At 49.0% G+C, this 27763-nt stretch overlaps 1 protein-coding gene across 3 annotated transcripts in view; it reads left to right on the top strand.

Moving 5' to 3' along the window:
- The window catches only part of GAS7 (growth arrest specific 7), a 110957-nt gene that overhangs the window by 42574 nt on the left and 40620 nt on the right, over window positions 1-27763 (top strand). For all 3 annotated transcript variants that reach the window (XM_064151129.1, XM_064151128.1, XM_064151130.1), the window contains exons 3-5: window positions 16618-16689; window positions 19013-19065; window positions 22115-22168. In XM_064151129.1, coding sequence (XP_064007199.1) covers window positions 16618-16689; window positions 19013-19065; window positions 22115-22168 — 179 coding nt within the window. The remainder of the gene's footprint in view (window positions 1-16617; window positions 16690-19012; window positions 19066-22114; window positions 22169-27763) is intronic.

The following is a 27763-nucleotide window of genomic DNA, read 5'->3' as shown; positions in this document are numbered from 1 at the left end:
CACTAGCAGCTGTCTGGACACTGTTTTGATTTAATATGACTGTCTCTGACCTTTGTCCTTGCAGAACTGGTAGTGCAGGACTATCCACAGGCAAGCTGTCCAGCCTCATGTTGGACAGGCAGTCAGGCACCTTCTTCCTTGACAAAGCAGGACCTGCTGAGCTACTCAGTCACCATGCAGTCACGTTTGGTGTGCAAGCTTTGCTGTCCTACAGGGACCCTCAGGAAGCATTCTTAGGCCTTTTGCTGTGTGATAATCAAAGGTGATGTGCACCAAACCCACAGCCCTAATGTGATTTCAGTGATCACAGAATCACAGAATGTCAGGGGCTGGAAGGGACCTCAACAGCTCATCCAGTCCAATTCCCCTGCAGAGCAGGATCACCTAGAGCAGGTCACACAGGAATATGTCCAGCTGGGTTTTGAATATCTCCAGAGAGGGAGACTCCACAACACCCCTGGGCAGCTTCTTCCAATGTTCTGTCACTCTCACAGGGAAAAGAATCCTCCTCATGTTCCCATGGAATTTCTTATGGTTTAACTTCCACCATTGCCCCTTGTCCTGACTGGGCATCAACCAGCAGAGCCTGGCTCCAGCCTCTTGGTACTCACCTTTACATCTTTATAAACATGACTGAGGACACCTCTTAGTCTCCTCTCCAAGCAGCACATCCCCAGTTCCCTCAGGCTCTACTCATAACAGAGATGTTCCATTCCCTTCAGCATCTTTGTGGCTCTGTGCTGGAATCTCTCAAACAGTTATGATGTTTATGGCAAGCCTCATGGGCTAGGCAGCTCCCTGACTCTCCCTACTTGTCCATGACCTTGTCCTGTCATTGTCTGTCCCAGGACTCTGGTGCCAGCATACCTCTCTGCCACAGGCCCTCCCCAGGCTCTTTCTTGCTTTGCTTTCATAGCACCATTGTTTCAGCAGCAGCAGCAGCCAGGTCTCTTTTCTCCCAAGGTCTTATTTGTGACCTCCTAGGTTGCTCTCTCTTTGTCATAGCTGTCACCAGGTGATGAAAGAGCTATCCCTGTGTAGTGCACAGTCTTGGTAACTCAGCTAGCTGATTGGCCTTTGGTCTGATCCATGTAGTTAAAGAGCTTCTGCTCACCATCACCCACCAACAGAGGTTGATGCCAACCTCTTGTTTCATGGAATCATAGAATTGTCAGGGCTGGAAGGGACCTCAAAGATCATCCAAGTCCATCTACCCTGCCATGGGCAGGGACACCTCACACATAGCCTCATTTGAGAAGGCCATAACCATTTCTTAGATCTCCCAGGCACCAGTCACTTCTTGACTGAGGCAACAATCAGGAAGTGTTCCAGAATCTCCTCCACACCCTTCACAAATTCTCTCTGTTCTATATTTTTTTCTGCCACAGGGAGGTCTGGGTGTTCAGCAGCTTTCAGGCAGTGACTCACACAGAGGCTGGCTGACTGCATGTTGACTCATGGTAAAACCACTGTAGGGGTGACAGCCATTGCTAGAGTGTACATCTGGTCTCAGCTGAAAGAGAAGGGACAGTGCCAACCCATCAGGAAATACTGCAGACCCTGTGCACGTTGCTTTCCCGTGGTCTTTTCCCTCGAATTGCACAGCTGAGACAGTCTCAAATGATAACTTTTCTCATGCCCTACACATGCAGGTTGTAGAGGTCAGGCAATGCAGTTAGAACTCCCCAGGAAGGGCATGAACGCTTCTCTTGTTGGGACACTGCAGATCCTGACAAAGCATATGGATGACCTCTGCTTGCTGGACAGAGGTCCAGGTGCAGTGGGGTGGATGAAATGTAGACTTGTAGAATACAGCGTAGCATGGGATCTGACCATGCAGCCCAGCAGAACCTGGCTGTTGAGATCCCCGGCAGGGGAAAGGCATTAGAGCTTACCCCAGAGCTGCCATTGTGTCTAGCCTCAGGCAAATGCCAGCAATGTTCTGCTGTTGAGGTTGGAAGAGACCTTTGAGATCATCAACTCCAGCTGCTCGCCTGGAGCTCACAATCCCACTGCTACTGCTGAGCTACTGCCACTGAACTTCTGTGAGGATATGTCACCATTACTTTCTGCCTGCTGCACTGAACTTTTTGAACAGTGCTATATTTAAGGTGTGTGTATATTAACCTGGGACAGAATGATGTTAAAACCCCATTGTGCATAGCTCCTTCTCTGGAGACTTTCAAGGCCTGTCTGGATGTGTTCCTCTGTGTTCTGTGTTAGATAGTGTTGTCCTGCTCTGGCAGGGGAGTTGGACTCGATGATCAGTTTGGGTCCCCTAACATCCTATGATCCCATGAAAACCCCATTGTGCATAGCTTGGTCCCAACCTACCCAATGTCTTCCGCTGTAAGGTGAAGCACCTACTGCAGACTACTTGGCAGAATAAAGTGATTTCCTTTTTGATTGATAGTTCTTAGTTTTCTTTTGAGCATATTACCTTCACATTCTCACACAGACCTTTCAAGAAATGCTTGAGGCTCAGTGTACATTCTCTTCTTGCACTTTGATAGAATCATAGAATGGGTTGGAAGGGATCTCCAAAGCTCATCCAGTCTAACTCCCTCTGCAGTCAGCAGGGACATTCTCAACTAGATCAGGCTGCCAAGAGCCCTGTTGAGCCTCACCTTGAATATCTCCAGGCATGGAGCCTCAATCACCTCCCTGGACAACCTGCTGCACCCTCATGGTGCAGAAGTTGTTCCTAACATCCAATGTAAGTCTGTTCTTCTCTAGTTTGAAGACATTGTCCTCATCCTGTCCCTGCAGGTATTTGCAAACAGTCTCTCTGCAGCCTTCTTGTAGTTCCCTTCAGGTACTGGAAGGTTGCTGTTAGATCTCCCTAGAGACTCCTCTTCTCCAGGCTGAACACCCCCATCTCCCTCAGCCTGTCCTTGTAGCAGAGCTGCTCCAACCCCCTGATCATTTTTGTGGCCTTCCTCTGGACCTGCTCCATCAGGTCCATGTCCTTCCTGTGTTGAGGGCTCCAGAGCTGGATGCAGTACTCCAGGTGAGGTCTCACCAGAGCAGAGCAAAACGGCAGAATCATCTCTCTGGCTCTGCTGGCAGCGCAGCTTTGGATGCAGCCCAGGCTGCCACTGGCCTTCTGTGCTGCAAGCTTACACTGTCTGCTCATGTCCAGCTTCTGGTCCATCAGCACTCTCAAGCCATTTTCCACAGGGTCACCTTATCTCTCCTTAGTCTTAGGCTTCTTGTGGAAATGAACCATGGCTCAGACAAGCCCATGACATCTTTCCAGCCACTTCCATACATGATGCAGCTGCTGAGCCCCTGCCAACAGCATACTGCTGTAAGAGCTGTCTCTGATCACATCTTCTCCATAGCCAAGAGGTAGTCAGACGTGGCAGGTCACTAACTCAGCTAATTGCTGGGGTGGGACATTGTGGCTTTCCCTGCAGGGCTGATGCTGTGCAGTAAATGTAGTACTGTGCTTTCAGTTAACGGTGCCCTGATGGTCTCCCGCAGCTTGCAGCCCACAGATCCATCCTTTTGCTTTTCTTTTGTACATGCATCACATCCCTTAGATGTTGATACTTTGCATCCTCTCCTTCATTGTCCTTTTCATCAGATGCCTCTCAGACATGAGGTAGAAGACAGTCACTTATCTAAGCCATATGCTGAGCTTTATGGAAGCTGCAGGCATTGGGCTCCCTGTCTGGTCTTTGAAATGTTTATTTGGCCATCCTCTGAGTGACATGTCCTGCTCTGGCAGCACTCCAGATGTCCTGTGTGCCCAGCCAGTTTCCTTGTCAGTTGGTGGGAAGCATATCCCAGAGCAGAGTAGGGGTATGCACCAAGGTCCGGGCTGTGGCTGAGCCCTGGGGCACATAAGAGCACAGCAAAACATCTCCTCCATCCTGCTCTGGCACCTTGCTCACACTCACTACCTCAGTAGCCGGGTGCTAGCAAGAGAGGCTTTCCTGGCAGGTTCATGGCAGTTTTAGCACTTCCATAATTGACAAGGAGTGATGGGAGGGGATACAGGCCATCTCACATGGTGGATTTGTTGGTAAACCTTTATACAGCCTCCAGGCAGGGCACATCTGTGAGCAGAGACTCTGGGTGCAGGAAAGGCATCTCAGGCAGGTCTTTAAAAAAGGCAAGAGGAGTTTCAAAGCTGGCTAGGGGAAAAACAAAGTAAAGGGGAAGGAAACCATTCTGAAAGTACAGTAAGTGCACAACTGCTTAGCAGATTGTACTTGCAGCACAGTAATCAATGGTCCCTGGTCAAAGGAAAGTTGGCAGTGAGGAATCCTGCAGGGACCTGTCTGAGGCTTCCCTCTCTGGTCAGTGCTTCCAGTCATGGATACTATGAGCACTTACTCAAATGTTACCTGCATCTGATGCTGGAGGAGAGCAGGGTGTGCTGTGCAGAACAGGGTGAGAACCCAGAGCCACCCTGCAGCTGAGGGCACTGCTGGAAAAGCTCAGTAAAGATGCATTTAAGATTGGAGATTTCATCAGAAATAATCAAGGGGCAAAGGCAGTGGAGCAGTTCACAGACAAAGAGGCTGTTGGAGGCTGTGGAACTGAGTGTGAGCCAGCAGTGTTGTGCTAGTACGCAGCGAGCCAGCGTTTTCCGTGCTGTAAGTGGGAATGTTGTCTGGGAGGCATGGGGCAAGCCACTGACTTTACAAGGAAATGATAAAGCCTCAGCTGGAATATTTTATCTTGTCTGGACTCCAGGCTTCAGAAAAGATGTAAGTCCAGAAGAAGGTATCAAGAATGTTGGGAGGTACAGGAAACATGGCCTGTGGGCAAATATAAGAGATGGATGGTGTCTGCCCTAAGAAGGCAAAGATGGGGAAGGGGAGGTGAAAGTGGGCTGCACGTGTGGGACGTGCTGGTGCAGGGAAGGCTGCTGGCAGGGCTTGTCAACACTACAAGACACCAACACTTCAGCTGCAACAAGGACAGCTCCAGATCTCCTTGGCTCTCTTAAGATTGTGCAGTGTGGGAGTAGGGAGTTGCCTGAGAGTTTGTATCAGTGAAGGTCTCTCAAAGCAGCTTACGCAAAAGCCTGACAAATGGTGTTGGCCGTGTCTGGGGCACAGCAAAGTGGCTTCCTGAAGTCCCTGCCAGGCCTGTTTGTTCAGTCTGTAAAGCCCAACCTGTATGAGAAGTGTTTAGCAGTGCAGACGATGACAAATGCCTGGGACTCAGAGGGGAGTTATTTGTTCTTTATTTGGTGGCTTTGTGGTTCCCCAGTTTTTACTGACAGCACATCTGATGAGGCTGCTGTCACTCAGCTGCTGCTTTGCTTTAAGGCAAAGAGTCAGAGTCTTGCCCCCCCCTGCTCCCCTGGGAAAGGCAGGATCAGCCAACAGGGCAGCCAGTCTGCTAAGATGGCTGTAAAGCCAGCATCAGGGTGGAGCCATGGCCTTTGAAGAAGGTCAGCAAGAAAAAACTATACAGGCTTTGATGTGGTTGGGCTCTGTGCTGCTCCCCAACTGAACCCTGTGTGTAGGTTTGCTCCCTTCTGCTGAAAACACAAGTTGAGTGACTGGTCCATGCCATGAATTGCCTTTCTGAATGTGCCTGGCACTGCACCATCTCTGCTTCACCTTTTGCTTCCTTCCTTACATGGCACAGAAGCCATTATTATTATTAAAACACAGTGTGTGGTGGGTTTTTTTTTGGTGCTTGAACTATTCAGAGATGGAAGCTCAAATAAACATTTCCATTCCTGAGGGAGAAAAAAGGGATTTTAGGGGTAAGTAGCATCCCGATTCTTCTGAGACTTCGAAATGCAACAGCACACTCCTCCCTTGTGAGACATTACTGTTACATTGAGCTGTTTCCAGTGTCTTTCTACATTGTGATTATCTGTCTGTCCATCTGCACTCTGCTCAGGCTGACAGTTCATCTCTGGTGTTGACCTACTTGGAGAAACATGAAGTAAGGTCTCCAGAAACTGCCAGACTACCTTGTGGCTTCTGGATTTCAAGTGAGCTGGCTCAGGCCACAGCTTGATCGATATCCCAGTGCTTTACACAAAGTCCTCTGTCTCTGTGACTCAGGTCAAGGCTTGTTGTGTGTGGCCTGCCTGAAGAAAAGCCAGGAATTCTTTCTGTGGAATGCTGCAGGCCTCTGTTGGCCCCTGAGTGTCTGTGTCCATTTCACTGTTCAGCTGAGGTTGCCTGTCCCTGACAGGTACCAGTGCAGTGAATCAGGGAAAAGCTGTTCTGCTGGAATTTCAAGAAACAGATGCCCCCAAGCTGGCCTGTGTTGCAAAATCCCTGTGTGCCAAGCTTCCAAAATCTTTCGTGTGCATGAGCTGGGTGTTAATAGGGAGAAAACCTGTCTGGAACAGAGGGCAAACAGGAAGAGTGCTGACATATACTCTGAACTCAGCACAGCTGCACAACCTGTGGATCTTTTGGAAGCAGATGTAGGTAAGAGTTCTGGCCTGGATAGCTCCTACCTGACAGTCCCTGTGAAGTAACTCTGTTTACTTGCTGCTGGTTTATGGGGTTGGCAGCAGGCTTCCAGCTGTCCCAAAGCACAGAAGATAGCACCGCTCTCCCCTGCCTGTGTCTCCTTGCAGTGCTTCATATTCAGCTCAGGCAGTGTCAGGACTCCACGCATCTGCCAGGACTACACTGGCACTGTCTGATACAAGTGTGTGTTTCTGAAGTGATCTGGTGTGACATTTCCTTATCAATAATAATTGTAGTTATACATTGGGATTGCAAACAAGAGGAGACATGAGTCTGGGAGCAAGTGGTGGGGAAGGATGTTAGAGCAGGAGAGGTAAAAGGGAGGAGCAGAGAAGGTGAGAAGCAGAATGGGAGGGTGGCGATGTTATACATCTCTGAAAGGTGTAAAGAATTGTGTGCTTCACATAGCCTCTTAAAACCTTCTTCTGTGTGTGGACAGCAGTTAAGCTGTCTGCTAGAAAACTGGAGTAAGCAGTCTCCTCTGCTCTGACATAGAATCAGAGAATCAGAGAATGCTTTAGGTTGGAAGAGACCTCAAAGCTCATCCAGTTCCAACCCTCCACCATAGGCAGGGACACCTCCCACTAGAACAGGTCACTCAAGACCTCATCCAGCCTGGCCTTGAACACCTCCAGGGAGGGAGAATCCACAACCTCCCTGCATAACCTATGCCAGTGTCTCACCACCCTCACTGTAAAGAACTTCCTGACATCCCATGAATCTTCTTCCTGGCATCCCATGAATCTTGTCAAACGTGGCTGTTGTAAGCCAGTGGCTGGATGGTGCTGGCAGAGATGCTGCTGCACATAACCTGGGCAGTAAGAGAACAAGGAAAGGTTTCCACGCTGCTCGGCAGGAGTGGCTGTGGTGTGTTCACTGGAAGGGGAGCCCCAGGCTCAGGCTGCCATGCCAAGTCCAGAAGTACTGTGTGCCCAGAATGCACAGCTACTACGTGGTTAACCATACAGCCGCTTAGTGTCTTTGGGAGTGGTTTACAACTGTGTGTGGGTGGTAGATTCAGCAGGAAAATATTTGATTATGCTGAAGAAATTCTCTGATGTGTTGCAGCTGTAATACCTCCTGCATTAGTCAAACAATAGCACTTCTTCTGAAGCAGCAGTTACCTTGCCCATCACGCTAAAGATGACTTACATACTTACATTGCAAGTGTGCGTGTGGCTTGCTGCCATCTGCATTCTCAGCTGAGGTCAGCCTCACATGTTGTGTCCTTATTTCCAGGCTTCTCTTGTGCTATGCCTTGCCCCTTTCCTAAACAGCTTTCTGCCTCTTGGAAAGCAGAAAATATGTTTTCACATTGCCTTCATCCTAACCAAGTTTCCTACATAGTTACAAACAGCACTTGTGAAATGCCACCTGGGAAGTAAGCTGTGGGACATGGACTTTCAGATAGTCCTGAAATGTGTAGCTGCAAGTGATCACTTCCTTGGGAGCAATCTCAAGCTCAGAACTTTAGAGTTTTAGAAAAACCTTCTTAGTCTGCCTGAAAAAAATCTGTGTGACTTAGTATCCTAGTGCCACCATCCAGATCTTCTGTCTGTCCTCCTGGGTACCCTCTCCCGCTTATCTTGATTTACCCTTCTTTTTTCTTCCACTGAAGTTTCTAACTCTAAACAAGCCTCTGATCCAGCTGTGCAAGCACAGTACACTCCAGCTGTGCAGCCTGCCTGCTGACCCCAGGAAGAGCAGAACCAACAGACAGTGATTTTCTAGCCAGTGACCAAACAGCAGCTGAACAGCCAGTGCCACAGAGGCATTGCATTTCTCTCACAAACCTGTGCTTCAGGATCTCAACCACCCCATGGCTAGTGAGCAGCTGGATTCTTTCCATCCAGCATGGTGCTGCTTTTGTCTTGCAAGTGCATTTCCCAGGGCATCAAATCAGTAACTGCTAAAACATCCCAGTTTGAGTGGTTGAGTGCTGACAAGTCTAAGCTCCATTGGAATCCACAGCTGGACACCACACCCATCTTCATCCTCCTTGTCCCTGGGATCATTAACAGCACATGGGTGGATAAGAAATGGTGGTAGTGGTTGTGGTCATCTTGTATGTGACACCTTTGTCACATACAGTGTATGTGTGACACTCACTGGGTCAGAGATGATCTGCAGCAAGTCAAAGGCACTTGTGTGTGTGTTGAGGTCCTCCATCTTAAACCACACCTCTCACTCCATTTGTTTCTCACAGCTTTTATGCAATGGCAGAGCACAGAGTGCTATAACCTTAGCATGTCACAAGCTCAACTCCACTTTCCTAAGTCACATCACCTTCAAGCATTGTAAGCACACAAAAAGGATTCAATTAAGAAGCAGCATGTGCAAAGAAAACCTCCATGCTGCACCACTGTAAGCTAGACCTCAATCAGGAATATCACAGAGTCACAGAAACATCCAGGTTGGCAAAGCCCCTCAGGATCACCAAGTCTAACCTAGAACCCTACTCTACAAGATTCACTTCAAACCACTTTAAACCTAAGCACCACATCCAAACCACCCTTAAACACATCCAGGGTGGGTGACTCCACCACCTCCCTGGGCAGTTCATTCCAGTGCCTGACCATGCTCTCCATGAAAAACATTTTCCTAATGTCCAGTCTAAACCAACCCAGTCTCAGCTCGAGGCCATTCCCCCTTGTTCTGTCTCCAACTCCCTGTGAGAAGAGCCCAGCAGCAGCCTCTCCATAATGTCTCTTCAGTTAGCTATAGACAGCAATGAGGTCTCCCTCAGCCTCCTCTTTTTCAAACTAAACAGCCTCAGCTCCCTCAGTTGCTCCTCAGAAGATTTTTTCTCTAGGCCCTATATGGAAGCACTTTGAATAATGCTGCATTCCACTGGGTGTTTGGAAGATGATGACAGGACCAGTTAGGAGAACTTCCTGTTCTGTGATCATGTGGAACTATTTTCATTTTCGCTGATGCTGTTGTGAGGAGATGAACAGAGAGAGCAGCCAGTTCCCAGTGGAAATGCACATATTATCTGCTCTGGCAGCCCAAGCACAGCCCAGAATGAACTTGGCTAAGAGTGGCACTGAGGCTATTGCAAACAGTCGGCCATGCTGTAACTTTGGCTGTTACAAACAGTTGGCCATTCTGTAGCTTTAACTCCAATCTCCACCAAACCTGGAACTCTTTGTTTTCAGAGACTAAACAAGACTTACTTTATCTTTGCTTGGTTAGAAGGCTGAAGGCATGCCATTTCTTTGAGGGAGGTAACCCAGCAGTTGGGTTAGACTGGCATGTTCCTGCAGCTCCTGCCCCCAGCACACCTTGTCACATCCCCGACAGCCAGGATGTGCGGCAGACTGGGGCTCAACAAAGCCAGATGCATTAGAGTGGCTCTCTCCTTGAGCACAACCAGTACTGCAGTGCTGGAAAAGAGGGAGGAAGTTTATCATTTGCAGACAATTCTTGCCCCTCCTGAAGTGAGACATCAGTGGATTGAAGGAATACAAAAATAGAATCATAGAAGCATAGAATCATAGAAAGGCTTAGGCTGGAAAAGACCTCAGAGATCATCTAATCCAACCTCCCTGCCATGGGCAAGGATGCCTCTCAACTAGACCAGCTTACTCAAGGCCCTAACCTACTATAACCACAACCTTCTCAAATACTTCCTCTACCTGATATTTTTTCCATCTCTCTGAATCAGTTACAGAGCTTGGAAATATTTAGTCTGTGGTGTTTCATATCTCACCAGCTATGGTCAACATCTACTCCAGCTGTGCCTGCAATGCAGCTGAAGTAGCAAGTCATCTGTGGAGACACCTAAGAGATCTCAAGGACTTTTATTAGATGTTTTTTTCTCATACAGACAAAACCTGTTAATGACAGTTTTGCTCTGACACAGGATGCCCTAGCTAAACAGTGGTGTAGAAACCTGCCCTGGTGACATGACCTAAAACATAGAAGAACAAAGTGTGTCCTCAGAAGGTGCTGGAGGTGGCACTGTTAGCATTGCTGTCACTGCTAAGGGCAGTGAAGGACTCACTTCTGTTGCATGGTGTTGGCAAAAGGAGGGGTGTGGTGCAGCTCCCAGAGCTCAGCTTTTGAAAGCTCAAGTAAGGGCTACTGTCAGCAGCTCTTCACATGCTGTTGAGGTAGGGACAAGCACCTCTACCCTCAACATATGGACAGAAGATTTCAGGAACTCTTGGATGGTGCTTGTTTGGGGATGAAGGATAAAAGCTGTGTAGCAGCCTCATTCTGTTTCTTACTGAACTGCCCGTGGGATGGAGCTGGGTCTCAGCTCTGGCACTGCAGCTCCTGCTGAACTAGTTCATGCACTGCATGCTGCTCTGCTTTCTGCACTCCTTAGGTTGAATGTCATGTTCTGTGCAGGTGCAGAGATATGCATCTGCCACTTCTGCCTGCTTTTGTTATCTCTTGACAGTAGGTATGAGGAAAGGAGTAAAGCTCAGGGTCCTGGGGGGCCCATGGAAAAGTGTGACCTCCCCATGTACTGAGAAGACACCATGTGGAAGACCTGTGCTGTTCAGAGGCTCATCTATGGGCTGGCTGCTTGGGGCTTTTGAGTTGACCCTTACTGGGATCAGTACTGCAGGGCTCACTGAACCAAAACATTAGAGCACAAGGACAAAGGAGCTGCATGCAGGGCTGAATCAGGGGAGTTCTCAGACTCTGGTCTGCAGGAGGACAGAAGGGGAGAGCCAGCATGGTCCTTCCTGGCCTGAAGATAGTTTTTGTGAATCAATGCAGATGTGAGGCCTTCTCATTCCAATGAAACAACATTTTCTTGTGCTAGAAAGACAATTCACAGAGGTTCATCCTCTGTGGAATAGGAGGAAGGCATTTGCATTGTACTCTCATTCACCCACTCCTTCTGCCTCTAAAACTTTGCATGGTTTACTCCAGTCTTGGGGCAGTGCAAGTGATTTCCCTCCTTGCTTGCACAAACCCACACAATGCCCCTGCCACTCCTTCAGGCTGTGTTCGCCCACACACAACGTAAAGAGTGAAGGGCTATGACAGCCTGTCTGATTCATCACAAGTGTGGGGAAGATCTTAAGTCAGAAAGGGGAGACAAGGTACAAGAGCACTGACAGGACTTTGCTAGCAAGGTAAGGTTTACTTCCAGCAAAGCCAGCTGGAGCAGGGTGGCTTCAAGCAGCCTGGGGAGTGCAGTACTGTGCTGCTGAGAGGGAGACCTGCTTCCAGAGCAGGGCCATTTGCATTTCTGCCATTGGCAAGAACAAAGTGAATCCAAAAATGCTGAGGCAAGACTGCTCTATGCTACTGCAAACAGCATTTCTATCTTTCAGTGTTTTCAGGAACAGTTTGGGAGAAGCTTGCAGGGTGTCTGCTTGTGGCAATGAGGAAGGACAAGTTTTGTTGCTGTTCTTCATCCATGACAGAGTGGCCAGTGCAGCCTGCACAGCTTCACTTTGTTCAGGGTAGAAATTGGTTTTGGAGCTGCTCAACACTACAGGTTAGCTGTTAAATCCAAACCAAACTCTAAATCTATTTGTAAACATGTGAGATAGCAACAGTAGTTGGGTGACATGGTGTAGCTGATACAAGTCCTCAAGACCAGGGAACGTTTCTGCACAGCAAGCAGACCTAGAGATCCTCGTGCTTGCTCTCATAGGTTGGCCAATGAAACTATGGAGCATTTAGGCTCTAAGATAGGGAGCCCTGACACCATGCACAGGTTCTGAATCCATTCGTGAAAGCAGTATCAGTGCACTCAGGGGAGATTATGCTAGACCTTGAAACCTGGTGTTTGGCTGACCTTGTGTGTTCAGCTTGGAAAGCAGCTGTATTGAGCTCAGAGCAATCCCAGACTCACGGAGAAGGGACACAAAACTTCTTCAGCTGCCACACTTGGATCACAAAAATCATCTGCACTGAGACCTCCTGGTTCTTGACTGGAATGATGCCCCAGTGTGTGGCTCTGTGAAGGCCTGACATGTCATGTCACTTCTCATTCTGTCAGAGATGCAAAGTGAATTTTCTTCCCCCAAACCTCCTCTGGGAGGAAATGTTTAACCACATCTGTGGAAAACCTCTTTGCTTCTCTTGGCATGGGCAGCTTGGGTCTCATAACTATTTTTCCTCTCACTGCATCATTTCAGATAATTTCCAGATATCTCCCAGGGCTACAGGGACTTCTTTCTCTTCACAGTCCTCCTTCACAGCCCAAAGAGTGCCAAGGAAACTACCGCTTAATCCTTCTCCTAATTGGTTAATAGAATAGTTAATGTGTGGCTGATAAGGGAGGACAGGACTTGTCAGTGTTGCCCTGCCAGGGCTACATTACATCCTCTCGGGGTGACAAGTTGTAGCTCAACTCCATTATACTATCTGGAAAATTGAATGGGATGTAAAATCTTGTCCAGTGTTGAATCTGTTCCTAGCAGCAGTCACTGTATAACCACAGGGTTACAAGAAGCCTTCAGACGTTCTGAGCACCAGAATCAAAGACCTCATCTGGTATTCCAAGACCAAATGCTGCCTCAACCACACCAGACAGGGAGTTGTCTCTCACCAAGCCTTTTCTACGTGGAAAAAAATAACACCCCTCTCCTCCCCCTTCCCTTGTAACCATGAGCAAGCTGCAGAGGAATCGCTGCAGTATTCCCTGGGAACATTTAGCTGCTTCCAGCAGATGGCATGAGCAGAGCAGTCCTGATCGAGGCTGGTTCCCATCCCAACTTGTGAAGCCAGAACAGTTCCTCTCTCACTCAGGGTGCACAACTGGTTTTATATCTCTCCTAATGCTCAAAATAAATGGGCTTAAAACCGTTCTTGTTCTTTTCATTTCCTACCCAGCAAAAGCTGTGATTTCTATGTTACGCAATTGAAGAGTCTGGGTTGGTTTTGGGTGTCCATAGCTCCATCATCACCTTGCTTTAGAAAATCTGCCTAGACCCTGAGTGGTTCAGGTTGTGTCCACAAAGACACCAACTCTGGGCACAGAGATTCGTGTAGAGAATTTCGGCCCTAAGGTTATGCATCTGGGCTTTCCCTAGGGCAGAGGAGAAGACCCAGGCAGTTCACAGCAGCACCACTGCAGCTAGCAGGCTACAAGACCACCTTAGGGGAGACCTTATTGCTCTCTACAACTACCTGAAGGGAGGTCGTAGCCAGGTGGGGTTGGTCTTTTCTCCTAGGCAACCAGTGACAGAACAAGACACAGCCTCAAGCTGTGCCAGGGCAGGTTCAGGCTGGATGTTAGGAAGACGTTCTTAGCAGACAGAGTGATTGACATTGGAAAGGGCTGCCTGGGGAGGTGGTGGAGTCCCCATCCCTGGAGGTGTTTTAAAGCGACTGGGTGAGGCACTTGTTGCCGTGGTTTAGTTAATTAGAAGATGTTAGGTGGTAGTTTGGACTTGATGATCTTGAAGGTCTTTTCTAAGCTGGTTAATTCTGTGATTCTGTGAATCAGCTGTAATTACATTCACAGATATTTATAGGGCCTTAGCTACATTCCTCTGTATGCTCTCAAACATGCAAAAATACCATAAACAAAGATGCCTGCATTAAAAAAACCCAGCCAGATACAAAGGGAACTATTTCTACAAAGTCAATTCTGACAAAAACATTTACCCCAGTGCCTGCATTGGGGCATAGCATGAGTGGACCTCACAACCCCTCCACAGAGACCTCCAAAGCCCTTCTTTAAAATGCTTGTCTTAAGCCAACTCACATTTTTCATTACTTGACAGTTGATATTAGAAAAGCAAACTGGACCAGAAGTGTGGGCAGCACCTTCTATGGTTTTTCTTTGCATCCCAGTAACTGCAAAGTAGAAGTTGCCTGTGTTGAATCCATTTGTGTATTTTAAGCTAAGCCAAGCTGACTCATAAAAGGCAACTCTTAGCATTTGATTTTCCTTCTGTTCAGTTAAAACACATTCCAATTCTTCCTCCTTGACCTAGTGTGAAATTTATTAACTTGCTACTCAATTCACAAAAATGTTGAGTCAAATTGAAATATTTTGCTGTGATTCATCAAATTCACCAGGGTCTGCACTTGAAAGGAAAAAATAAAACAAAAAGCAAACAACAAAACTCAAAAGTATTTGTCTTTGCAAGCAAAAGCATGCTGAGGCTTGGAGACAGTGGGAGAGAGGGGGAAGCAAGGCATACATCTCAAGGGTTTAGGCCTCCCAGGTGTGATGGATGACCCTTTCTAGCATTTGGGACTGGTGATCTCAAGAGCTTTGCTGAAATAAGGAACTGAGCCTCTGTATGTGTGCATGGATATATGTACAAAGGTAGATCAAACAGAAGCCTCTTCTTTCTGAAGATGCTGAAGGGAACGGAATAGCTCCCTTATGAGGAGAGCCTGATAGAGCTGGAGCTCTGCAGCTTGGAGAGGAGACTGAGAGGTGACTTCAGGAATGTTTATCAATATGTACCAGGTGAGTGCCAGGAGGCTGGAGCCAGGCTCTGCTGGGTGATGCCCAGTGACAGGACAAGGGGCAATAATGGATGTTGATGCATAGGAAATTTCATGGAAACATGAGGAGAAGAAGGTTATTGGTTGGACTTGCTGGTCCTGAAGGGATTTTCCAGCCTGAATGTTTCTGTGATGGCAGTGCCAACTGCAAGCCCTCAACAGTTCCATTGCCACTTTACTATGCTCATGCAGAATACTGAGGGAGATGCAGGATTTCAGGCTTTGGCAGGGTTAGGTGGCTGTTGGTTGGGATCTTGAAATGCCAGCTTCAAACAGAGTTGCCAAAGTAGTCCTTTGACTTAATTCCACTGACCTGCTGAGTTCCTGATTTGATACTGGCAGGCAGGCAGCATTACAGCTTTGGTTTGACACCAGTATTTTTATCAAAAGGAATGGTGGCTTGGGCTTTCTAGCTAGACTTCTGAGAATTTACTGTTCCAAATCCACTCTCTGCTATATGCATCTTTTACAAAATACTGCAGTTAAATCTTCTGTATTTAGCATGTGGTCAAAAATAATTTTCCAGTTGCTGGGAACATGAGCAGAATGGTTGAACTACAGAGGAATCTGAGAGAGGGAAAGCAGCACCAATCTTTTTAGTATCAAAACTAATCACAGAATCACAGAATGGGTTGAGTTGGAAGGGACCTTCAAGATTCCAACCACCCTGCCATGGGCACAGACACCTCCAACTAAACCAAGTTGCTCAAGGCCTCATCCAACCTGGCCTCCAGGGAGGGAGCATCCACTACTTTCCTGGGCAACAAGTTCAAGTGTCTCACCGCCCTCACTGTAAAGAATTGCTTCCTAATAGCTGGTCTAAATCTACCCTCCACAAACTTCAATCCATGCCCTCTTGTCCTGTCATAATAAGCCTTTGTCAAAGGTCCCTCTCCAGCTCTCTTGTAGCCCCTTCAAGTGCTGGAAGGCTGCTCTAAGGTCTCTCTGGAGCCTTCTCCAGGCTAAACAGCCACAACTCTCCCAGCTTGTCTCCACAGAGGAAGTTCTTCAGCCCTCTGATCATCTTCATGGCCTCCTCTGGTCCTTGTCCAACAGTTTCATGTCCTTCCTGTGTTGGGGACAGCAGGAATGGATGCAGTGCTGCAGGTGAGGTCGTATGACCCATCTGGATAAAAAGGACATTTGCTAGAGAAGCAGCTTTTTGAGGGAAAAAATACCTGACAGTCAGTGTCTGTGTCACTAGAGCCATCCACAGCAGCCTCTCTTGCAGAGAGCAGGGACAAGGACACTGCCAGTATCTGGCTCTTGTGCCTAGGGTAAAGGTCAAGATTGGCAGTGCCAGGCAGGTCTCTGTGCCCACAGTGGGCTGCAGGTGAGACCCTGGGCTGGGCTTGATTAAAGGACACCTAGAAAGGTTGGCTGGGCAGCCAGCCAATGAGCTGTGCTACAGCTGTGTCTCTGCTTCCTGACTGAGCAGGGCCTTGCAGCAGCCCTGCACTGGAAGAACCAGTGATGCAGCTCCCACTCTGCTCTGTTTCCACCCATCCCAGCTGGCTGCCAGAGCACTCAGGCCTGGGGAGTGACAGCAGAATGCTCTGGGACACAATGGGAAGTGCAGGGAGGTGCTGGCACCTTCCTCACAGGTGCCTGGTGCAGAGAACACTGAGGGTCAGACTCATTTGCAGGTGTGTAATGGGCATAACTCTGGTGTGTGCAAGGCTTCCGTCACCCTTATACCAATGTTTCCCTCCAACAGAAACGACCTGGGAGCGTCCAAGCAGTGTGCCTGGGACTCCAAAGAGCCCTGTGTCTCAGAAGAGCTCTGCAGGTACTGTTCTATGCTATGCCTGACCACTGCATTGCCTGACTCTGCTACTCTGCTCCTCACCAGAGCAAAGGAGAATGCTGTGCTTGTCTGGGGTGCATGGCAGCGTAGCAGAGTAAACGTAGTGAGGCTTTCCCTTCCAACACAGCCTCTTGCCCACTGCTTCCCTATACATGCATCTTTTGCCTGGTAGTCTGAAGCATCTGCTCAGAGCAGAGATGCCTCCTTCCTTGGAGCAGAGGCAGGTGACGGCCCAGCAAGCCAGCAGGGCTGATAGCTCTCCGGGAGGACCTCCTGCCATTTCCAGCCCTGCTCCCTCTCAGGGCAAGGAAGGAAAAAGCTGCAGAGGGACGTGGGCTGGCTGTAGCTCTTCAAGCAGAGCACAAGTGCACAGTGAAATGTTTTAGCATGTGCTGGCTACAGGACTGACCAATTCTGACCTGACTCAACATTGCAGGAAATTAAGTGCCAGAGAATCAGCTACAAATGTGTACTGTAAAGCTTCAGGTGCTGCAGAAAGACAAAGCAAAGCAATCATTCTCTGGAATAAGAAGTGTTAAATGTTAAGGCCGTTGCTGCCAACTGACTGTAAATCATGCAGCCCAGAGGATGTTTGTCATAGAATCCTTTCAAACTGACGCCCCTCTTCATCAGCAGAGCTGAGTGGGAAGTATGCAGGAATACTGCAGGTTTTGGTGTGGCCAAAGGATTTGTAATCTTGTCTGAACTCTGCTTTGAGCATTATTCTTTTCTCTCTGTTTCAAAAAATAAGCATCTTACAGCTGTGTACATGAACTGTGAACATCTTACAAGGTTGCTTCCTTGACATGAAACATTTACCCAGGGCTTTAACATGTGTGGTGGCTTGACTCTGGCTCCATGCCAGGTGCCTACCAAAGTCATTTTGTCACTCCGCTCCTCAGCTGTACAGCTGAAAAGCTCAGGGGCAGAGATAAGGACAGGGAGAGATCACTCACCAGTTCCTGTCATGGGTAAAACAGACTCAACCTGGGGAAAAATAATTTATTAGCAATTAGATTGGAGTGGGATAATAAAAAAAATCAGAAATCTTACAAAACACCTTCCCCTAACCCCTCCCTTCTTCCCACGTTTGACTTTACTCTTGATTTTCTCCAACTCCTCCTCCTGAGTGTCACAGAAGGACAGGGAATGGAGTTTTGGTCAGTCCATCAAACACTATCTCTGCTGCTCCTTCCTCAGGGGGAGGACTCCTCAAACTATTGCCCTGTTTCAGCACAGGGTCCCTCCCATGGAAGACAGTTCTCCACAACCTTCTCCAACCTGAGTCCTTCCCACAGGCTACAGTTCTTCCTGAACTGCTCCAGTGCAGATCCAATCCTCAGGGCAGAATCCTTCAGGAACAGAGTGCTCCAGTGTGAGTCCTCCAGGTCACAAATCCTGGCAGCAAACTTCCTCCAGTGTGGATTCCTCTCCGTGGCGTCACAGGTCCTGCCAGAAGCCTGTGCCAGCAACTGGGTCATAGTGTCCTTTGGGCATCCACCTGCTCTGGTTTGGGGTCCTTCACTGGCTGCAGGGTGGAGAGCTGCTCCGCTGTTAATCTCTGTGGGCTGGAGAACAACTCTGTCTCCCCAGGGTCTTCATCATGGGCTGCATGGGAATATCTGCTCCAGGTTCTGGAGCACCTCCTCCCCCTCCTTCAGTGCTCTCGGTGTCTGTGGAGTCCTGTTTTGTGACTGCTGCTGGTGTTGTGCAGGGTGTTTTTCCCTTTCTTAAGGATGTTATCACAGAAGTGCTACCACCTTCATTGACAGGCTCGGCCTTGGCCACTGGCAGGTCCACCTTGGAGCTAGTTGGCATTGGCTGTGATGGACATAGGTGAAGCTTCTAGCAGATTCTCACAGAAGGCACTCCCCCACTACCAAAATGTTGCCACATGAACAAAATACAACAAAGTGTACTTCTTTGAAAGTCACGTTCTGCCACACAGTGCTGTGGCAACTGTTTGGAACTTAGGAGTCTTTCTTGGCTCTTTTCAGCTCAGTAACTCTGGTCATAACTCCTGGTAAGACCTTGCTGTGGGAACCTGAGTGAAGCTGAGTTTGCAGAGAGTCCAGTTCTAGAGTGTCTCTGGGTCAGAGCTAACACAGCATATAGCCACACAGCCTGCTGGGATGGGGAGAAGCGTCCATGGTTTCTTAGGTTGGAGGCAAGGAACACTGGTGACTCCAAAAAGGCACTATGATGTATATCTGGGTGTGCAACTATCTGATCAGCTTTTAAAACATAAAGTTTTGCACTGTCCACCAGCAGCAGGCCTGCTAAATCTCTCCATCTGTTCTTACAGTGAATGGCTACCACATCTCTGGAACTCCAGTGCACCAGCTCGACTCTGGCCATGTAAGTCTCTGAAAAGTCAGTGGGGACCCCCAGGTATATTTTGGGGAAAAGCCAGACAGTGGTATCCAAGAACAAATGGCCCAGTACAGAAGTACTTTGGGAATCCACCCGGAGCGGGAGGTCGGAAGCATTTTCTTTCAGACTGTCATATAAGACAGATTGGTTGCATCTAGCACAGGCTACCTTTGTGTCCAGCTGGTGAAAGAGCTCCAAATGCCAAGATCCTTTGGGTTTTTCTGGTTCTGGCACTCCTTTCTGAAAACTCCACCAGACCACTTCAATCACTATGAGCAGCCCTACAAGTCTGCCTGCCACTCCAGCCTGCAGCCTGGGCCTGCCTCCAGCGCTGTCCCTCTAGGCTCCCACGTCTGCCCGTGTCTGTATCTCATTGTATGTCCCTGCAGCTCCAGCTTTCCCTCCCAAAGACAGTATTCACAAAGAATTTGTCTGAAGCTTTTTGCTCGATTACTTCATCCTTTCCTGCCTGCCTTCTCACAGGCCCTGCTCTGTGCCTTACACACCCTGTGCCTCACCCATCTTGTCACCCTGGGCAGCCGTTCAAGGTGCTGACCCATGGACAGCCAGTCTCCCCTTCCCAAATTTTCAGTAAATATCCCTGCACTTTTCCTTGCACCACTTCATGTCCCTGGGAGAGTCTTCCCTGCAGGTCTGCAGATGCAGCACAAGGCCCTGTTCCAGCTCCTCCCATGAAACTCTTAGCTCCCTGCCAAAACAGCAACAGTTGAATAGCTGGTGGATTGCTCTCCCATTGGGTTGTGCTTCTCTGCCAGATGGCATTTTTCCCCAGTGGTGCTGGACTCGAGTTTGCTCTTTCCTTCTGTGTTAAGTAGTCAGCTCTTCTTCAGTGCATCTCCTGCAATACTCACAGTGAAATGCATGTTTGATTTGTGTGCTGCTACCATGCTGACCTGGGCTGCCTGTTGCTCTCAGTGTCCCTCTGATGTATCCTATATCTTGGTCTAAATCCTGTGTTGTTTGCCAGCTCTCCCTCCTTTCTTCAGTCTATTGCCTTCTTGGTGGCCCTCAGCCCTGCCTTCTCATGTGCTGTTTCAGCTAAGTCAGCATTTCTGATTTGCTGCTCCACCAGCTGATTCGTGGCATCTCCCGTGATACAGTCCAGCACTTTGGACTCCCTGTTCTTTCCACATCAAACATCTTGCATTGCACTGCCCATGCTGCTGCTTCCCTGAGCAGTTTGCACAGGCTGGAGGCAGAGCATGTGGGCACCTAAAGTAGGGCAAAAGCATTTTAGAGACTGATTTAGCGCATTACCAGACACCCCTGTCCACACGTCTGCTGCGACTCCCTCAGAGAACCTGAACAAACTTGCAGGCTGTGGCTTCCTTTAAAGAAGGCTATGCGAATCCTTGTGCAAAAGATCTCTTTGCTCAAGGTGTCTGATTCACAATGTTTTGCTGCTAGCTTGGTACCCAAGTCCACTTACTCAGCTCCCCCAGAACTCCCTTTGTAACATTTGGCACTTTCCATTTTTCTGCTGCTGAGGCTGACTCAGGTTTTTAACCACCTTTTTGGTCAGATTCACATTAGAATACATGGGGGGCTGTGCACTGCTGTGCTCAGCTGACCATGCTGTCAGACTGACTAATATCCCTTTCATGACTTTTCTCATTCAGCTGTCTCCATGATACTCTCTTTCCATTACTCCCTTATTACAATTTTTCCAAACTGAAGCCCTGGCTTCACTCCTGCTTTTAACCTAAACTATGACTAGTTTGGAATCTACTGCTCTAATCTTAAGAGCAGCTGAAGTTCACATCCACTGGGGAGCCTGGTCTTCCTGGGAGCTGTGACCATTCTTGAAGAAGAGTCCTTAGGGAGGAAAATGTCTGGCCAGAAAGGGTTGGTTGCAAGAAGCTGGTCTCTGCACCCTCTTCCTCATACACTTGCCCAGTTCCTCACCTGCTTGCCTGTCTTGAGCCTTCCCGAGCTGCTCTGCCCTATCTGTCCATGGCACAGGAGGGCTCCTGCTGCAGAGCAGCTTCCAGGCATTCTCCAGGATGCTTTCTTAGACCTGGGCAGCAGCCATCATGCCAACAAACGCTGGCAAGATCCCTCCGGCAAGCTCAGCCACATTTCTTGGAAACAGGTTACGGAGGAAAAAGCCACAAGTGAGAACAACAGGGAGCTGCGCTGTCCTGGGCGCAGGGCCAGGCCTTGTTTACGGCTTCCTGCGGAGCGGCTGAGGGCTGCCCGTTCGGGCTGGCGCAGCAGCGGCAGAGGAGCAGCGGCACGGCTCGACCGGCGCGTCCCACGGCCCGGCAGCGGGCCCGGGAAGCCGAGTCCGTGCGGCCTGGACGCCCTGCTCCGCGGCTTCAGCCGGAGGTCGAGGTCCACGCTGTAGCCCCAGGGACACCCAGCTCTGGAGCACGATCTCAACTCCGTGCCCCGTCCCACTGCCGGCAGCGCTGTAGGCGTGGTGCCGGGGCAGGGACACGGGGCTGGGACACAGCGGACACGGGGCTGGGACACAGCCGGCACGGCGCAGCGCTGCTGCCAGCAGCGGACTAGCCGGTGCACATCAGCTTCGAGGGCGGCCAGGACCGAGCCGTGCCCGTACATCCCCGGCAACGCGGTTCAGCCCGGCCAACCCCATAGCCCGGCGAGGCGGAGGCGAGAGGCGGAGCGGTGTCGCTCCCAGCCATCGGCCAGCACCGAGGGGGCGGTGGCTCGCTGAGCGCGGTTGGGAGCGGCTTCCACCGCCCGGCCCGGCCCGGCACTGGCGGCGCGGGAGAGGCGGTAGCCGGGCCAGCGGCGCCGCCCTCAGCGCTCCACCCGAGCCGCGCCGTGCTGAACCGAGCGTTGCCGAGCCAAGCCGCGCTCTGCTGAGCTGAGCCGTGCCGTGCCGTGCCGTGCCGAGCTGTGCCGCGCTGAACTGAGTCGAGCCGAACCGAACCGAACCGAACCGAACCGAGCTGCCCAGCCATGGGCTTCGCGTAGCGCCCGGCCCGTGCCCGCCATGCTGGGCTCCGAGAGCGGCCGTGATGATGTGCCCCGCTTGTCTCCACAGAGTCCGGGGTCCCCGGCGGCGCCGCGGCGGCAGAGCAAGGAGAGCAGCCTGACGGTGAGTGCGGCGAGGCGGGCTGCGTGCTGGGCGCCAGCAGGCTCCCGGCCGGCGGGGCTGGGGGAGCGCGGGCGGGCAGAGCTTCGGCCGGGGGCAGCTTCTGTTAGGGGCCATGGGGGGCTTTTGGGATCCCCAGCCTAGGCAGGCTCCCAGAATCGTTTTCCCTCGGATGCCGGTGGGTCTGGGATGAGCAGGGTGTTGCGGGCAGACCGGCGAAGGGAGCACGCGTGCTGCAGCGATGCTGACTCTGAACCAGGTGTCCTGGCAAAACTTCCTCAGCTAGAATACAGTTTGCGTTTCCGGACTCCTCCGTGCAGAGCAGGAAACGGGAAGGAAATAAAAACAGGTTAGTGAAAGTGGCTGGGAATAAAAAGGTTTATTTAAAAGGAAACAATAGGGAAGGTAATTGAGCAGATAAACCAACTGCGGTGATAAAGGAGCTTATAAACTTGACTATAGCTGCAAGCAGTGGCAAGGTATAAAATCCATACGGACAAAAGGAATGATTTCATGTTATACTTCACCACTGTCACAAGAGGAGGGGGTGGTTGTCTATATTATCAAAGGCAGCCTGTTGATTTATCCGTCAGTGAGCATGATTCCCTGCGTTTCTGGTGGAATGGCTCCCTGCATTTCTGGGGACGCGGATGAGGCTTCAAAAGGGGCATGTCCAGGTGCCTCTGCAGGGCAAGTCAGTGCAGTTTTCTGGGGGAAAAATACCAAATCAGTAGTTTACTTAGCTATCAAAACCAGTCATCATGGGTAAAGACTCTGTTGCCACTGCTGATTAGTGTCTTGAGGAGTGGTATGTCATGAAGGAAGTGTAAATCTGTTGGGCAGATTTGAGGATGCTCTGGAGAATCAGCTGCAGGATCTCCACGGCTATGGTTACTGGAGCTGGCATGATGTCTGAGTTGCTTACTGCTCAGCCAGCTCACCTTGCTTACCCAGCTCCAAGGGGCAGGAGCAAACCATGGACTGGGCATCTGCAGAGGGGCTAGACATTGTCCCGAGGTTGGCTACATGAGGTTGCAGAGAACAGCACAAGACAGACGGCGCTTGTGTGTCTGAAATACAGCTTACAGGGGTGAGGGCTCAGGCTGTTAGCTGACAGTGGTTTTCACTCGCATATCTTCTGGCCCATGTGCCATCTGGTAGCATCTGCACAGCAAGAAAGTGTTGTGTGTTATGTCAGGGTCACTGGTTGTGCGTTTCTCCAGCAGAAGTCCAAAGCTTTCAAGTACGATGCATCAGACAGACAAAAACAAGCTAATTTTAACAGATGTTTGCTCCAAGCCATTGCCCGCATCAGAAAAGCATTGTGATAAACAACATTCTCATACAGAGTGTAAACTGTAAGGCAATGTAATTTTCCCCTCTGTCTCCTAGGAGGTTATATTTGTTCAGTGCCACTCAAGCTGATGCTGGGATGCTCTGGTTAACAGAGCTGCAGGGCATGTCCTTAGCTTGCTCAGATGCTTTCTCGTGGTCTGTAGCAGGGCTTGGGCAGAATGTTTTCTTGCAGAGAGAAATTTTGTGATTAACTTTCAGGCTCTTAGTCCAGCAAACCTCCCCCCAGACAGAAATCATATGCAAACTGTGGACATCAGGTGATGTCCAGCCTGGCCAACAGCTGCAGCCTAGCTTTCAGCAGAAGGGTGGGAGTTTGTTCCCTTCTTCCTAGGAATGCGTCTGCCTCCTGTCTGTCCAAGTAGCCATTTGAGAGCATGGCGTCTGGAAGTCTTGAGTACAGGTGGGAGCTGGAGCATTTGTCATCTCTATGAACCCCAGAAGAAGAAGAGTATGGTGATTTATTTGTCTTTGGTAAATCAGTGTTACCAGCAGTGTGTTATCTGTTTGCTTGGGAAGGGAAAACCCTGCTGGGTTATATCAGGGGCTGTTACGAAACCACTGCTTGCACGAATTATTGATGCTCACTTGGGAAGCAGCAGTGCAGGTCTGCAGTCTGCTGATTTTGCCCTGAGTTTTGAGGTGCTCATTAATTTTCAGCTGGATGCTTTCCTGTCTGCCCTGGCTGAGTTGTGCCTGGACCTTTCTACAGGAAAGCAAATAGAGAGGGCTCCCAAATGCTTTGGGCAGAATCTGGCCTGGGAAACATGAAGTGTAGCAGTTAAGTTTGAAAGAACTTGGGTCACAACTTCAATTTTCTGTTCTCTGCTTCTATTGTACTGTAACTGCAGCATTGTCCTGCCAGTGCTAACACTACCTGCAAACTTGTGAAGCTGAGGCTACCTAGACATGGTCTAGGTATTACTGGGCCTCCCTGTCTGGGTAAAGTTAAAGCTGCCCAAGCCTTTGTGCTTACGCTCTTCTGAGGTCTCTGGTGTCTGTTGTTTTGCTCAAACAGCCCCATTTGGCAGCTGAAATCAATTACATGCCTCTAGTCCACCCTGGTGAGACCCCTGCCTTGAGTAGTGCATCCAGTTCTGGAGCCCCTATGACAAGAAACATCTGGACGTGCTAGAGTGTGTCCAGAGAAGGGCCACAAGGATGATCAGAAGGCTGGAGCTCCTCTGCTATGGGGACAGGCTGAGAGAGTTGGGGTTCAGTTTGGAGAAGAGAAGGCTCCGAGGAGACCTTAGAGTGGCCTTCCATTATCTGAAGAGGCCTGCAAGAAAGCTGAGGAGGGACTTTTTAAGCTGTCAGATAGTGATAGGACTGGGAGGAATGGAACAAAACTAGCAGTGGGTAAATTCAGATTGGCCATTAGGAAAAAGTCCTTCAGCATGAGGGTGGTTAGACACTGGAACAGATTGCCCAGGGAGGTGGTGGAAGCCTCGTCCCTGGATGTTTCTATGGCCGGTCTGGATGTGGCTCTGAGCAACCTGATCTAGTGTGAGGTGTCCCTGCCCATAGCATGGAGGTTGGAACTGGGTGATCCTTAGGGTCCCTTCCAGCCCTGCCAATTTGTCCCAGGTTTGGGCTGATCCCTCCCCTGGGAAGAAATTCACAACACAAGCCCCCCTACTTCTTGAAAGTCAGGGAAAGATGAAATTGTATTTTCTTATAATATAAGTATAACAATGTAAAGAGAAATAATAACTAGAGAAGGAAGGAAGGGAAAAAAAGAAAACAATACAATAACCTTAAGGGAGATGGGGAGGGGTCAAGCGGCGGCGAAGCAGCAGAAGCAGCAGTAGCCAAAACAGCAGCTGGGGAAGATAGGCGAAGCTGCAGCAGCAGAAGCCAGCGGGAGAAGGGGGAGAACAAACTGTGCTTCTAGACATTAAGTTCTTGATGCTCCAATGAAATTATATTAATTTATCTATTGTTGCCATTTATGTGGCCTATCCCTGGAATGTTCATCTCTCCCCTATGTCTGAGCTAGAGGATCAGCTCAAGCGGCCACACAATTCTGTGATTCTGTGCAGAAGTCAGGCAGTCTGGTACAGTTGTGCTGTGTTTAAGGTGCTGTGTATATGCAGAAATCAGGAAAATCAATTCCATTTTTAAGTTGAGGAAATGAGCAAGAACATTCCCCTGCTTTAGTCACTTTAGCACAGCACAGTAAACTCCCTCACTGTCTGCTCATTTATTTATACAGTGCCTTATGTAATAAGCTTGTAGTTGATTATCTAAGCCTTGATCAAATTATTCTTGTTTTATTCATGTTGCTTGGTGATGTCTCATTTATGGGTGAGCGCTGGTAGCAACTTCAAAGCCTCCAGAGGACTTTGAAATCCATTCAATGAATGTGCACATCCAACCCCACAGAGCTTCTTGCTCCTGTGTGTGATGCTCTGTGCAAATCCTGTGGGCTCCACTTCCTCACTTGGCTATTCTCTGTCATCCTTCTCAGACACCATCAAAAGTCACCTACCATATAAACAGCTCATTTTGCCATCACTGCTCATGTGAAATAGGAGCTGCTTAGGGTGTAATTGCCTTTGCTTATGGTCAGCATACAGGCAAAAGTGTTTTAACCTGTTGAAGTGGGGTACACAGCAGGCTTGTCAAGACAGACTGCATCGGTTTGTGCTACTTGTCTGGTCTTATTTGCCCCTATCCTGGTCTGTGTTGTCACCATGTTTTTCACAGGACTATGTACCACCTTCTAGCCTCACTGGTCTGGTGGCTGTCATGCAGGCTTTATGGTACCACTGGAACAGGCTGCCCAGGGGGGTTGTGGAGTCTCCCTCTCTGGAGATATCCAAAATCTGCCTGGAAGTGTTCCTGTGTGATCTGCTCTAGGTGATCCTACTCTGGCAGAGGGGTTGGACTGGGTGAGCTTTGGAGGTCCCTTCCAGCCCCTGACATTCTGTGACTGTGATTCTGTGACTTCTCACAATGGCAACTGGAAGGGCAGGCTGCTGTCTTCTGGCATGTTTCCTTAGCTTATACTTGGAGAAAACTTGCTGGTGTACTGTCATTAGTTTTGCTTTGTTGCAAGCTGACAACAGCTATTACTTTTATTAGCAAAGTGGCTGGATGAGGGCTTAGTATCATGGTGAGGCTGATTATTACCTTCAGCTGCCCCAGTGGAGCTTGTGCAAATGTAATGCAGGTCATAACACCTTGTTTGCTCTTAATGTTCCGCGACTCCCTCGTTAGCTGAGGTAGGTGTTTTATGGCAGTTACAGCTGCCACGGCTCCTGCAGGCTTTTGTTCAGGACTTGCTGGCTGGTCAGCATTGCTGAAAGAGATTAGCACTGCCACGGTCTGTTGTGCTGTTTGGACCTCGCATACAGCCAGCTCTCAGCCCCTGAGAGAAGGGACCCTCGCTGCTTGCAGGACTGAGGGAGCAGCTTACTACTGTTACACATCAGGGTGCTACTGGGAGGTGTTTTGGCTCTCTTCAGCATCAATCAAAATGTTCTTCAGTGGGACTAAGCTGGTGAAGCAAAGTGGCATTCTTTTTTCGGCTATCTTAGGTTTTCAGCAAGAAGAAAAGAAGCATTTCAGAGGAAGGACTGTGGGAGTCGTGAGATGTGGTCACTGCGGCGCTGGCATGAGGCCATACCCTGCTCAGCGCTAGCCTGCTGTTCCCAGCCCTGCCGGGACACTCTGGGGGCTTTGAGAATTGTTCACACATCCAAGAGCTTTTGTTTGACGAGCAGAAATCTGCAGTGGCAAAAGTTAAGAAAGAGTCACAGCATCTCCTGCGTAGTTGTGTGAAACTTGTAGTAATATTTCTAGAGTTATGAAAATGCTTTCATGTCCTCTCTGGAACTTTGTGTAGAAGACTGTGACTTCTGTTAAGCTCTGCTTACTACCCAAATAATCATCTTGCCGTTTATTTTTCTAAGATTGCAAAATCTTTTTTTTTTCTTTTTTCTTTTTTCTTCCTTCTTTTTTTTTCTTTTTTCTTTTTTCTTTTTTCTTTTTTCTTTTTTCTTTTTTCTTTTTTCTTTTCTCTTTTTTCTTTTCTCTTTTCTCTTTTCTCTTTTCTCTTTTCTCTTTTCTCTTTTTTCTTTTTTCTTTTTTCTTTTTTCTTTTTTCTTTTTTCTTTTTTCTTTTTTCTTTTTTCTTTTTTCTTTTTTTTCTTTTTTCTTTTTTCTTTTTTCTTTCTTCTTTCTTCTTTTTTCTTTCTTCTTTTTCTTTTTCTTTTTCTTTTTTCTTTTTCTTTCTTTTTCA

This window comes from Pogoniulus pusillus, chromosome 11 (genome assembly GCF_015220805.1).
Source record: "Pogoniulus pusillus isolate bPogPus1 chromosome 11, bPogPus1.pri, whole genome shotgun sequence".
In the NCBI taxonomy this organism is placed as follows: Eukaryota; Metazoa; Chordata; class Aves; order Piciformes; family Lybiidae; genus Pogoniulus; species Pogoniulus pusillus.
Note: the sequence above shows the minus strand (reverse complement) of the source record. Positions and strands in the feature narration are given on the sequence as shown.